The sequence below is a fragment of the Bos grunniens genome, chromosome 14, assembly GCF_055505025.1.
Source record: "Bos grunniens cultivar Pamir isolate PY7600 chromosome 14, Bosgru_T2T1.0, whole genome shotgun sequence".
NCBI classification, from domain to species: domain Eukaryota; kingdom Metazoa; phylum Chordata; class Mammalia; order Artiodactyla; family Bovidae; genus Bos; species Bos grunniens.
The window spans coordinates 66449474-66461550 of NC_141178.1; the positions used below are offsets into that span (position 1 = coordinate 66449474).

The 12077-nt window shown below is 45.0% G+C and overlaps 1 protein-coding gene across 7 annotated transcripts in view; it reads left to right on the top strand.

Moving 5' to 3' along the window:
* Positions 1-12077, top strand: part of FER1L6 (fer-1 like family member 6) — a 175416-nt gene that overhangs the window by 87428 nt on the left and 75911 nt on the right. For all 7 annotated transcript variants that reach the window (XM_086335488.1, XM_086335491.1, XM_086335487.1 and 4 more), the window contains 3 exons: positions 645-797; positions 7990-8167; positions 11545-11669. In XM_086335488.1, the coding sequence (XP_086191614.1) occupies positions 645-797; positions 7990-8167; positions 11545-11669 (456 nt within the window). The remainder of the gene's footprint in view (positions 1-644; positions 798-7989; positions 8168-11544; positions 11670-12077) is intronic.

Consider the following 12077-nt stretch of genomic DNA (forward strand, 5'->3'; position numbering starts at 1 on the left):
GAAATGTGCATTTCAAATACTCACTGTGTAATGGGTCTCTTGGCAGGGAATTCTGCAATTCTTATCTTGATTAGCTCAATTTTAAAGTCTAATTTTCCACGCAATTTAATGCAGTTTCTCCTGAACGAACACCTAAAATGGAGTGAAAATACTTAACAATCATATTTTAGGTATAAAGTCCCTTGTAAAATTGTTTTTCCTTCCCGAAGATGGAAAGACATCCAAGGACATTAATGGACTTTTGTTTTTTCATCTAAACGTTCTGGAAATGTTACCAGGCTCCTAGGAGGTCTACTGCTTGAAACTAAATTGTGCTTACAAGAGTGCAAAGAAAAAAATTGCATTGGAAAGTGTAGAAAATGTTTGTTCTGCAGATGGAGAAAAGTAGGCGAGCAAAGATGCCAAGTCATGGGTCTGACTTGTGTATCGTCAAAGTGTGATGAGAGTTTGGTGTATGGGGTTTCCATGACCTAAGACTTTCTTAAAGAAGCTGTACTTAACTTGCTTGGTTGCACAGCTGTCTCAGTACCCAGACGGTTTAAGTCACAGAACTTTTGCAGAAGGGGGTTGTTTCGGGATAGGAGAACCCTGGAAATGCCCGTGTAAATGCCCACCTATCACATCCACCCGTTCTGCCCCGACAGCCACAGCACACCATCCCTGACGTCTTCATCTGGATGCTGAGCAACAACAAGAGGGTGGCATATGCCCGCATCGCCGCCAAGGACCTGCTCTACTCCCCCGTCAGGGACCAGATGGGTCAACACTGCGGGAAGATCAAAACTCATTTCCTCAAAGTAAGTCTGTGCTATTTTTGACTCAAAGACAGGAAATCTCTGTTTTTCCTGGGTTACACAGAATTCCTAGTATGTGTCCAGATTTATGACTCAACCCCAAGACTGTCAAAAATCCGGGGACAACTAGAACATCTTGCCCGCTCTTGATTCAAGTTATGTTTAAGTAGACCATCCTAATATTTTCCATTTTTCCTTTTTTTTAAAATCTAGTGGATGTACCCTAAGGTTATTTTAAATTTTACTTCTTTGATTATTGGGGAGGACGAACATTTTTCTATTATTTTCCTCTCTACCTTTTCTCTTGGGTAATGTATCATGGCATCATCTCACAAGTTCATCTATATCTTTAAACTAGATTGCAAAGAAAATTACAAGAGGAGAGGCTGATATTCCACAGAACTAGTTCAGGAGTCCTGATGACTTTACATTGTAGGTATATGATAGTCTTTTCACCTTGGCTCCCTGCACCCTTTGTGGGTTATAGGCACAATCTCTGGATAGAATCTACTGTCTTTAAATCAAGATTTAAGCCTTTCCTGGAGATCTTGGGTATTTTAGTTCTACTACAAAGAAATTTCTATCCCAGAAGTGGCCTTGAGCAAACATGGAGAAGGAGTGGTCCCAAAAGCTTGTGTGCATGCATGCCAAGTCGCTTTAGTTGTGTTTAACTCTTTGCAACCCCATGGATGTAGCCCTCCAGGCTCCTCTGTCCATGGGATTTTCTAGGCAAGAATACCATAGTGGGTTGTCACCTGCTTCTCCAGGGGATCTTCCCGACCCAGGGATCAAACCTGCATTTCTTGCATCTATTGCTTTGGCAAGCGGGTTCTTTACCACTGAGCCACCTGGGAAGCCCTGATCCCAGATTAGGGGAATATTAATCTAGAGGAAACAAAACTACATCATCTGAAGATATGGCTAGGGAATAGTAAATCTGGAAAGGCAGTCAGGGTTCCATGGTTCCTGTTCCAAGATTTTTCTTTCTCCCTAATTTAATATTCACAACGCTATTAAAAATGCTGGAACAGAATTTGCAGAGCTCAGCCCAATCCACCACCCAGAGTTGTGTTCTGAAGCAGAGTTCTCCAGCTTCAGTCTCAGAAAAGGACACCCATTACCCAAAGCAAGCTCTTCCTGAGAGGAGCTGGCTGCACTTGCCAGAGGGGGGCGCCCAATCTTCTTTTTCTTTTCTCCCTGGGACACGTGTCAATGCTGAGTCCACCCCTTCTCAGTCTCGTTTCCACCTCTATCCTGGCTTCTGCTCCACAGCCCTGAGTCTCATCTCTTCTTTTCAGGCCTTTAGCTTTCCATTTAGCTTTTCCTTTATTGTTGTTCAGCCTCTCAGTTGTGTCAGACTGTTTGTGACCCCATGGACTGCAGCATGCCAGGATTCCCTGTCCTTCACCATCTCCTGGTGATGCTTTTCCCAGGATGCAGCAGAAAGTGGTAGCTGCAGACATCCTTCCAGGTCCTGCCACAGAGTGAAGTCTCTACAAAGCAAACACTTCTTTCTCTTCCTAATACTGATGGGCTAACTTCAACACAGTTTGTGTGAATGACCATCTTTCTTTCCTTTTTCTGACTCGCCATGATTACCCTTCTTTGTAAGCCAGTTGGCATTTCACCAGGACCGTGGAGGGAGGTGGGTGGGTTATGGGAGAAGCTCAGGCTTTAGCATTCTGTCTTGCAAAACTTGTACACATTGGTGATCATAGTTTTTTGATGCAGATTTGCATTCTTTAATATTTTTCGGTTGTTTTTTTTTTTCTTTCCCTCCCTGCCTTGCCATGCTATTCATAAAAGGAAAGAAGTTGCTCTGGTTGGTCAGGCTTCGGGAGCACATGAGAGAAAAGAGATTGGGGAAGGGGGAGCAGGGAAGACACAGCCCAGGCTGGAAATGAACATGAAATTAAACGTGGGGTGTTGCTTCTATGAGTACCTCAGAAGGCGTTCAATGATGTTGCGTGAGTTACAGCTTGGATTCCTAAGTGAGAGACTGCACTATCTTGCAAGCAAGTTCAATGTGTGTATTTTTTAAAATTTATTTAGTTAGTTTTTGGCTTCGCTGGGTCATTTTGTGCTAAGTTGTGTCTGACTCTTTGCAACTCCATGAACTGTAGCCTGCCAGGCTCCTTTGTCCTTGGGGTCATACAAGCAAGAATACTGGAGTGGGTTGCCATTTCTTTCTCCAGAGGATCTTCCCAACCCAGGAATCGGACCCAGGTCTCCCACACTGCAGGTGAATTCTTGACCATCTGAGCCACCAGAGAAGTCTTTGTTGCTGCATGAACTTTTCTCTAGTTGCAGAGAACAGGGCTTCTCTCTAGTTATGGTGTGCCGCCTTCTCATCATGGTGGCTTCTCTTGGTGCAGGGCATAGGCTTTAGGGCATTACCAATGGCCTTCCGTAGTTCTGGTAATTGTGGCTCTTGGGCTCCAGAGCACTGGCTCAGTAGTTGTGGAGCGCAGGCACAGTTGCTCCATGACATGTGGGATCTTCCCAGACCAGGGACTAAACCCTTGTCTCCTGGATTGGCAGGCGGATTCTTTACCACTGAGCCACCGGGGAATTTTTAAAAAGATGTGTAACCTACAAAGTTTAGGCACGCGGCCATGGTCCTTGTATAACAGCACAAGATATTAGCCGAGTGTTAGGTTTTAACCATGATTCACACATACAGGTTGTTTTCAGAGCAGCAGAGATGTAGGATGTTTTGTGGTTTTGTTTTAAGCAAGGGATATCAGTCTGGCTTGAGGCAATGCAATACAGTAAATGAAGAGTCTTGCCACTCATTGAAATAGTGGTCCTTAGGTCAGCAGGATCAGCACTAATAGGGAGAATGCAGAATCTCAAATCCTACCCCACACCTTCAGAGTCAGAATTTGCATTCTACCAGATCTCCAGGCAACTCACATGCATGGATACACATATCAGTATGTGAGGAGGCCTAAGAGGATGGGCTCTGGAGCCAGGTGGAGCAGGGTTAAGTCTTGGCTCTATTCCTGCCTTGCTCTGTGATGTTGGACAATTGTCTTAACCTCTCTGAACCTCCACTTCCTCATCTTTAAAATACACAGCATGGAAGAATTTGTTTTATAGTTATCATGAAGATGAATGATAGCCTATGGCTTGTTAATAGTATGCAAGTGATAGGACCTTCTGGACTGCAAGGACATCCAACCAGTCCATTCTGAAGGAGATCAGTCCTGGGTGTTCATTGGAAGGACTGATGCTGAAGCTGAAACTCCAGTACTTTGGCCACCTCATGCAAAGAGTTGACTCATTGGAAAAGACTCTGATGCTGGGAGGGATTGGGGGCAGGATGAGAAGGGGACGACAGAGGATGAGATGGCTGGATGGCATCACCAACTCGATGGACATGAGTTTGGGTGAACTCCGGGAGTTGGTGATGGACAGGGAGGCCTGGCGTGCTGCGATTCATGGGGTCACAAAGAATCGAACACGACTGAGCAACTGAACTGAACTGAATAGGACCTTCTGTGTGTAGGGACATTCGACCAGGGCCTGGGACAATGTAAGTGCTCAGCACATGTAAAATATTATCATTAGACCAAGAAACAGAAAATTCAACAAATATTTACTGAGTGCTTCCCGGGTACGAAGTACTCTTTTAGGCATTGAGGACATCACTGTGATATGACAAAAATCCTACTGTTGTGAACTGAAGGCCTGTGATGGATCCAAATGGCAGATTTTTTTTTTTTTTATCACAACAAAATAACCATAGGCTCTCAATAGCTATTTGTTAAATTGAACAAGTGCTTAGCACATTTTAACTATTACCATTATTACCATGGGCTTCCCTGGTGGCTCAGTGGTAAAGAATCCGCCTGCTCTGTAAGAGATGCAGGTTTGATCCCTGGGTCAGGAAGATCCCCTGGAGAAGGAAATGACAGCCCACTCCCGTATTCTTGCCTGGGAAATTCCATGAATAGAGGAGCCTGGCGGGCTACAGACCATGGGGTCGCAAAGAGTCAAACAACAATAACAATTATTATTGTAGAAGTGATGAATGGAGAGTTATTTATCTTATAGTTTTAAAAATCCTGAGTTGCAATTATGGTTCTCTTACTAACAGCAAAATGACCTTATTCGTCTTTTTAAAGCTGAATAAACAATGACGTCCTACTCCCTCAAGAATAAAATCTAAACTCCTCCATATACTCAGCAGGATTCTACAGCCTCGTCTGTGTCTTTCTCTGTTTCAGCTCTTTCTTTGCTGAAAGCTTTCAGCAGATCCATCCCTGGCATAGCGTAAGCATTCAGTAAACGTCAGTCCTTAGCACCACTCTTAGTTCCTGCTCTTGTAGGAACTACAAGTTCAGGCACTTTCCTCTTCCTGGGATGCCTTCTCTATTATCCAACCCCAAAGTACTTATTAAAACCCACTGGAATATGTGAGTCTTTTTTTTCCTTCCAGTTTTATTGAGCTATAATTGACATAGAACACTGTACAAGTTTAAGGCATACAGCATAATGATTTGGCTTACATATATCTTGAAATGACTATCACAATAAATTTAGTGAACATCCATCACCTCATATAGATACAGAGTTAAAGAAATAAAAAAATTTATTTCTGTGATGAGAATTCTTATGATTTATTTTAACTTTTTCATATGTAACATCAGTGTTCATTGTATTTATCATGTTGTACATTACATCCGTAGTATTTATTTATCTTTAACTGGAAGTTTGTACCCTTTCACCTTCATCCAATCCCCCTTGCATACCCCCTACCTCTGGTAACCATAAATCTGGTCTCTCTTTTCTTTTTTATTATGTACATATGTATTTATTTGACTGTGCAGGGTCTTCGTTGCTTTGCACAGGCTTCTCAGTGAAGTGGTGTCTCGTGCTGTGGAGCACAGGCTCTAGGCACGTGGGCTTCAGGAGTTACAGCACGCGGGCTCAGTAGTTGTGGCTCATGCACTCAGTTGCTCTGAGGCATGTGGAATCCTCCCAGACCAGGGATCGAACCTGTGTCCCCTGCATTGGCAGGCAGATTCTTATCCACTGCGCCACCAGGGAAGTCCTAATCTCTTTTTCTCTGTTTTTGAAGTATAATTGACCTACTATACTATGCTCGCCTCTGTTACACAACGTAATGATTTGATATTTCTGTACATTTCAAAATGGTCACTATGCTAAGTCTGGTTATGATATGTCACCGTACAAAGATATGGAATATGAGAGTCAAAGAAAGGGTGGAAATGCCTGCTGCTTCTTCTCTGGTCCAATGGCATCTTCTCTCTTACACTTGACTTTGAGTAAGTGAATGCAGGTCAGCCTCCTTGTCTAGATGTGAGCTCTTGGAAGAGACCCAGGACTGTCTCTAGTCCTTGAGACGCCCTTCTGGCTCTGTTCCCTCTGCAAGGTCTGGTGACACCTGGTGGCAGTTGCTGAATTGGGTTGCTTAGAATCTTCCTGGGGAACTCACAGAGAAAGATAGGAAGGCAGGCGTACAACCAGGTGCGATTTGGGTTCTGGGGCTTTCCACAAGTGCCTGCGAAATTGTCAGAGCAAGTGGTAGCCTCTCCTAGCGGGATTTTGTGACTCTCGAGGGGAAAGAAGTGGTGCAGAAGAAAGAGGAATTGTGTATTGATGGGAACGTCTGAGAAACAGAAGAGGCACTTTAGAAGAGTCAACAGCCTGGAGAGGTGGCCACTTTCAGAATGCAAGCCTGGCCGGAAGTACTGAAGACGGCCGAGTCTGGGGCCTGGGACTCCCTAGATGGGATGTTGGTGATGGTTTAGTCACTCAGTCTTGGCTGACTCTTTGCCGCCTCATGGACTGTAGCCCACAGGCTCCTCTGTCCATGGGATTCTACAGGCAGGAATGCTAGAGGGGGGTTGCCATTTCTTTCTCAAGGGGGTCCCCGACCCAAGGAATCCCCCAATCCCGGTGGAAATAAAGGAGCCACTCTACAGTGAGCTGTGTCCTTCACATGTTGAGCACGCGTGCACCCATGCACAACATGTATGTTGTGTATACACAGCACTCAAACTGGCACACACATGAACATACAAATTCAAATCTGAGTGCATTCAAAGAGGGGAAAACAGGGCAGTGAGGGAATTTGAAATCACACTCTGTGAAGAAAGGATGAAGGAAGGAGAGGTGTCCAGCCAGGTAGAAAGGATGTGATAAGGCAGGTAGGTTCCTACAAGCCCACAGGGGCCTGACCTATGGGAGGAGCATCTGAGTTTTTCTGAATGAAGCAAAGAGGCAGAGGCTATGGCTGAAACTCTAGGCTATTGGAAGCTCTGGGAAGGGAGATTTCAGCTCAGTGTGGGGAGAGGCAGGCTGTGTGGGTTCACGGTCCAGAGCCCAGATCTGATTTCATCTCCCCTGATTCAAGTCCTGGCTCTGTCCCTGAAAAGCTGAGTGATCTCAGCCACTAGAAATGGCTTACCTGAGTAACCCAAAAGATTCGGATCAGCTAGTCAGTTAATTGGATCCAGGACACTTTCTTCATGAATGATGCATAAGCCAATGATGGATACAAAAAGCTTTGCTAAGCCTGTTGATATTTGGTGTATAAGACATTGAAGATTTTCAGTAAAATGAACACTTTCAGTTAAAAAAAAAAAGAGCTATATTATCTTAGGAACTTATTATAGTTAGCCTTTCTGAGCCCGAGTTTTCTTCTCTCTAAAATAAAGGCAATAACCACACTTACCTGTTGCTGCTGCTGCTGCTAAGTCGATTCAGTCGTGTCTGACTCGGTGCGACGCCATAGACGGCATCTCACCAGGCTCCCCCATCCCTGGGATTCTCCAGGCAAGAACACTGGAGTGGGTTGCCATTTCCTTCTCCAATGCATGAAAGTGAAAAGTGAAAGTGAAGTCGCTCAGTCGTGTCTGACTCTTAGCGACCCCATGGACTGCAGCCTACCAGGCTCTTCCGTCCATGGGATTTTCCAGGCAAGAGTACTGGAGTGGGGTGCCATTGCCTGTTAAGTTTAAATGATCTAGGGCTTGGAAGTGCTTCATGCAAGGCCTGTTCAAGCTTCAGGGCCCATTAAACCTGGGTCCTTCTCTAAAATCATGTGTTGTGCCAACTAGGGTCATTGGTCTCATTTTTATACAAGCCCCAGGGAAGGAGCTCAAAGAGTGAGGCCCATATGGTTCCTACTAATGAGACAATCTTCCTTGTAACCTTTCCCCAGCTTCCTGGAAAACGGCCGGCTGGTTGGTCAGTACAAGCAAAAATCGACGTGTACCTGTGGCTGGGCTCCACCAAACACTCTAGCACCATTTTGAGCAACTTGCCAGCAGGCTATGAAGCAGAAATGTCCTCCAAAGCGGCTGGCACCCATCACCCACCAGCCAACCTGCTCTACCAAGGTATGATGCCCACTGGGCCAAGAGGGTCATGAGCTGTCTCTGGTGGGCTTCTGAGAAGACAGTAAGGAGAGGTAAAATGCGTGAGTTACTTGCACAGGATCAACTTATTTGCCTCTCTTAATACAATATCTAAATTTTCCTTCTGACCTTCCGATGTCCATTTAAAAAGAATGAAGTCATTAAGCATATCTAGAGTACACACTTTTCTGTTAATAGAGTGTAATGAGTTTCTTTGTAGGTGGACGATATAGATTGAGCTTGTATTTTAAGCAAAAGATGTCTTTTAAAGAAATATCAGTAAGTTCTTGTGCTCATAGGATCTGTGGAATTGAAGCAGATTTTCTTTTACATGGCATTGGGGTTTTGACCCAAAAAGAGCAGGCGTTTATGTCTTCCAGTAATGACCCAATAGGAACTGATATCACTGGGGTCACTCGTGTTTCTTTGGTTCTTTACTTGGCTACTTTTAGAAATTCAGCATGGTCTATGTAATCCCTTTTTCTATACAGATATTTTCAATGAGTGCCATCATGTTTACATTTTCACATAATTCTTCTATTTTTTTATTGTGGTGAAAGTCACATAATATAAAACACACTCTTTTTATCATATTTAACTGTACAGTTCAGTGGCAAGGGCTTCCCAGGTGGCTCAGAAGTAAGGAATCTGCCACCAACGTAGGACACACAGGAGACAGGGGTTCAACCCGTGGGTTGGTAAGATCCCCTGGAGGAGGAAATAGCAACCCACTCCAGTATTCTTGCCTGGAAAATCCCATGGACAGAGGAGCATGGCGGGCTGTAGTTCACGGGGTTGCAAAGAGTTGGACATGACTGAGTGAGTAACATTTTCACTTTACCCAGCTAGTAAACTATCTCCAAACTCTTCTTTCTTTCCATTGCTTCCCATCTTGTCTTTAGAGAGTTTTCATCTTTGGGTGAAAACCTCCACATCAAGTTATCTTTTTATTTTTATAGACACTATCTCTAGAGACCCAAAGTACCTGGACATATTTGCTGTCCCAGCTATTCAAAATTCAGAGGAGAGGAGAGATTTTTCCCAAAGCTTTCTGATCCTCTGAAGCATGTTCTTTTCACAGGGTGACCTAATAAACTCTTTCTGCTGTGCCTTGACATTGATGGCTTTGGCCACCTTCCACACCTCCTGGAGAATTTGGTCTCTTCATTCATTTAATGCTTCAGAACATATCCATTCAACCAATAATACCAATAATTAGTTTGCCCCTGCATATGGAAGGCACAGCGGGAAAACTAGTGAGGGCTTGTAGAGCCAAGTGAGAGCTGATCCTGGCCCTCTGAGGGGGCCATCAGACGTGTCTTTAATAACCACACGTGGAAAATGAGCCATAGCCCAGAGGTGGACTAAGCATGAAAGCTAAGAGGAAGCCACTTTACTAGTCTAAGGAACAGAGCTGGTAAGACTCAAGGTTTCAGGAAAACAAAAACCTAGCCTAAGTCCATGTCGCCTCCTGAAGTTGTGCAGGGTCCTGTCTACGTGGCTGCACTGGGGGCTCTGCTAACATTCTGGGGTTTAGGCACTTCGGGGGGAGCTGGTGGGCAATCTCAGGGGATGAGCCATTCTCAAGTTCCCTCCCAGCTGAGAGATGTGCCACTGATGTAGCCTATTAAGGAACACGTGGGCTCTCTCTTGACATACCCCAATCAGGAAATTCCTAAACCATCCGCTGAACATTTCTTTGTTTACCGTCCCTTTTAAGGAGTTCTGTTGTGTAAGAGAGTTAAAGGCAACAAATGAATATAAAAAACAAGAGAGGCCATGCGCCAAGGATCACTAAGTCCATGGACCAAGGAATATAATTAAGTCACCCCCTCCTTGGGGTCCCCACCATCCCCTGCTCCGCCCGCCGCTGCCCACAGCCCTCTCTCTGCTGCCCAGCCCATCGAGCAGCTGTGCTCACTCCTGCCTTTCACCTCCCATGTCCTCTGCCTATATCTCCTGCAGGACACTCAGCCCCAGCTCCTGTCATGAATTGACGTGCTTGGCTTATCATCTGTCTCCTCCCTGGAGCTCCTTAAGGGTGGGGGACCTTTTAGCTGCTTCAGAATCCTCAGAGGCCAGAACTGCACCTGGTACACTATGGGCACTCCAAATGCTATTGGCTGGCTGAATGGGGGGATGGATGGCTCAAGACTTCATTGAGTTTATTTTTTAACAGCTTTTTATTTTATATTGGACTATTGGGCTTCCCAGGTGGCACTAGTGGTAAGGAACCTGCCTGCCAGTGGCGGGAGACATAAGAGACATGGGTTCGGTCCTTGGGTCGGGAAGATGCCCTGGAAGAGGGCATGGCAACCCACTCCAGTATTCTTACCTGGAGAATCCCATGCACAGAGGAGCCTGGTGAGCTACAGTCTATAGGTTCACAAGGAGTCGGACACGATTAAGGCAGCTTAGCAGCCATTCACATACAGCCAGTTAACAATGCTGTGATAGTTTCAGGTGGACAGCAAAGGGATTCAGCCACACATATGTATCCATTCTCCCCCGAATTCCCCTCCCTTATTGAGTTTATGGAAGCAAAGATAATTTGTGGAACCATCCCTTTCTTATACACACACACACACACACACACACACACACCAGAAACAGGAGAATTACTAAGAGATAAAATATGGTACTTTATTTTTTAGTTGAAGTATAGTTGATTTACAATATTATCTCATTAGGTGTACAGAATAATGATTCAGTATTTTTGCGGAATTATATTCCATTATGTTATTATAAAATAACATGGCTATAATTCTTTGTGCTGCACAATATATCCTGTTGCTTATCTATTTTATACATAGTAGCTTGTATTGGTTCATCCCATGGCCCTTATTTGTCCCTCCCTCTGTCCCTCTCCTCTTTGGTAACCACAAGTTTGTTTTCTATTAATATATCTGTGAATCTGTTTCCATTTTGCATATAGATTCAAAACACCATGATATTTCAGAAAGAGATTTGGACTTTGTAACCTGAGAGAAATGAAATCCGGGCTCTGGCATTAGCTGTGCAATCTTGGAAATGTATCTTAGCCTCTTTGTGAGCCATTTCCCTCATGTAGAAAATGACGATACTGATGTATATTTCACGAGTTGTTATGAAGATTAAAACCCAAAATGTGGTGAAAGCAGCAAGGAGAATGCCCGTCGCCAAAGTACCCATGACCACGACCTCTTCCCCCATCTGCCCTGTGACCATTTTGGTCTCAGCGGCTGTCAGTGCTCGTGGTCTCCCTCATCTGTCTCTGGATGCACCCACAGACACACAGCACACACAGGCACCCACCCACTCACACTCACCATTCCTAAGAAGCCCGCTAATACACACCCCTTCCCATTATTTGTCCACAGATCGTCACGTCTTTCAGCTGAGAGCTCACGTGTACCAAGCCCGGGGCCTCATCGCAGCCGATAGCAATGGACTGTCAGACCCTTTTGCTAAGGTCACGTTCCTTTCCCACTGCCAGACCACAAAGGTAACCAGGGAAGCCCACCTGCTTTCTCCTTGCAGCCCACTGCTGAGCCACAGCAGGCCCCAGGAAAGAAAAGGGAGAAAAAAAAAAAAAAAAAACAGGGCACATTGCAAATACTTGTGTCTCTAGATGTGTAGGTATTTTAGACCCAAAAACATGGATGCAAGGAAGGACAGATGTGGAGAAGGTCTACTGATCCTATATGATCTGCTGTCCTGAAGCCAAGAGGTCAAGTACCCGAAGCAAAGGCAGATTGGGGAAGGAAGGAGGGATGAGGAGGGATGGAAGCTGGCATCCTCAGCTCCTCCTTCAGTGATGGGCACAATGCCCATCACAGTGGGAAAACGAATGAACGAGAAAACAGCACAATCAGCATGAGGCTTGTGCTGTAGTTTCTACTGAGGGGTCTCG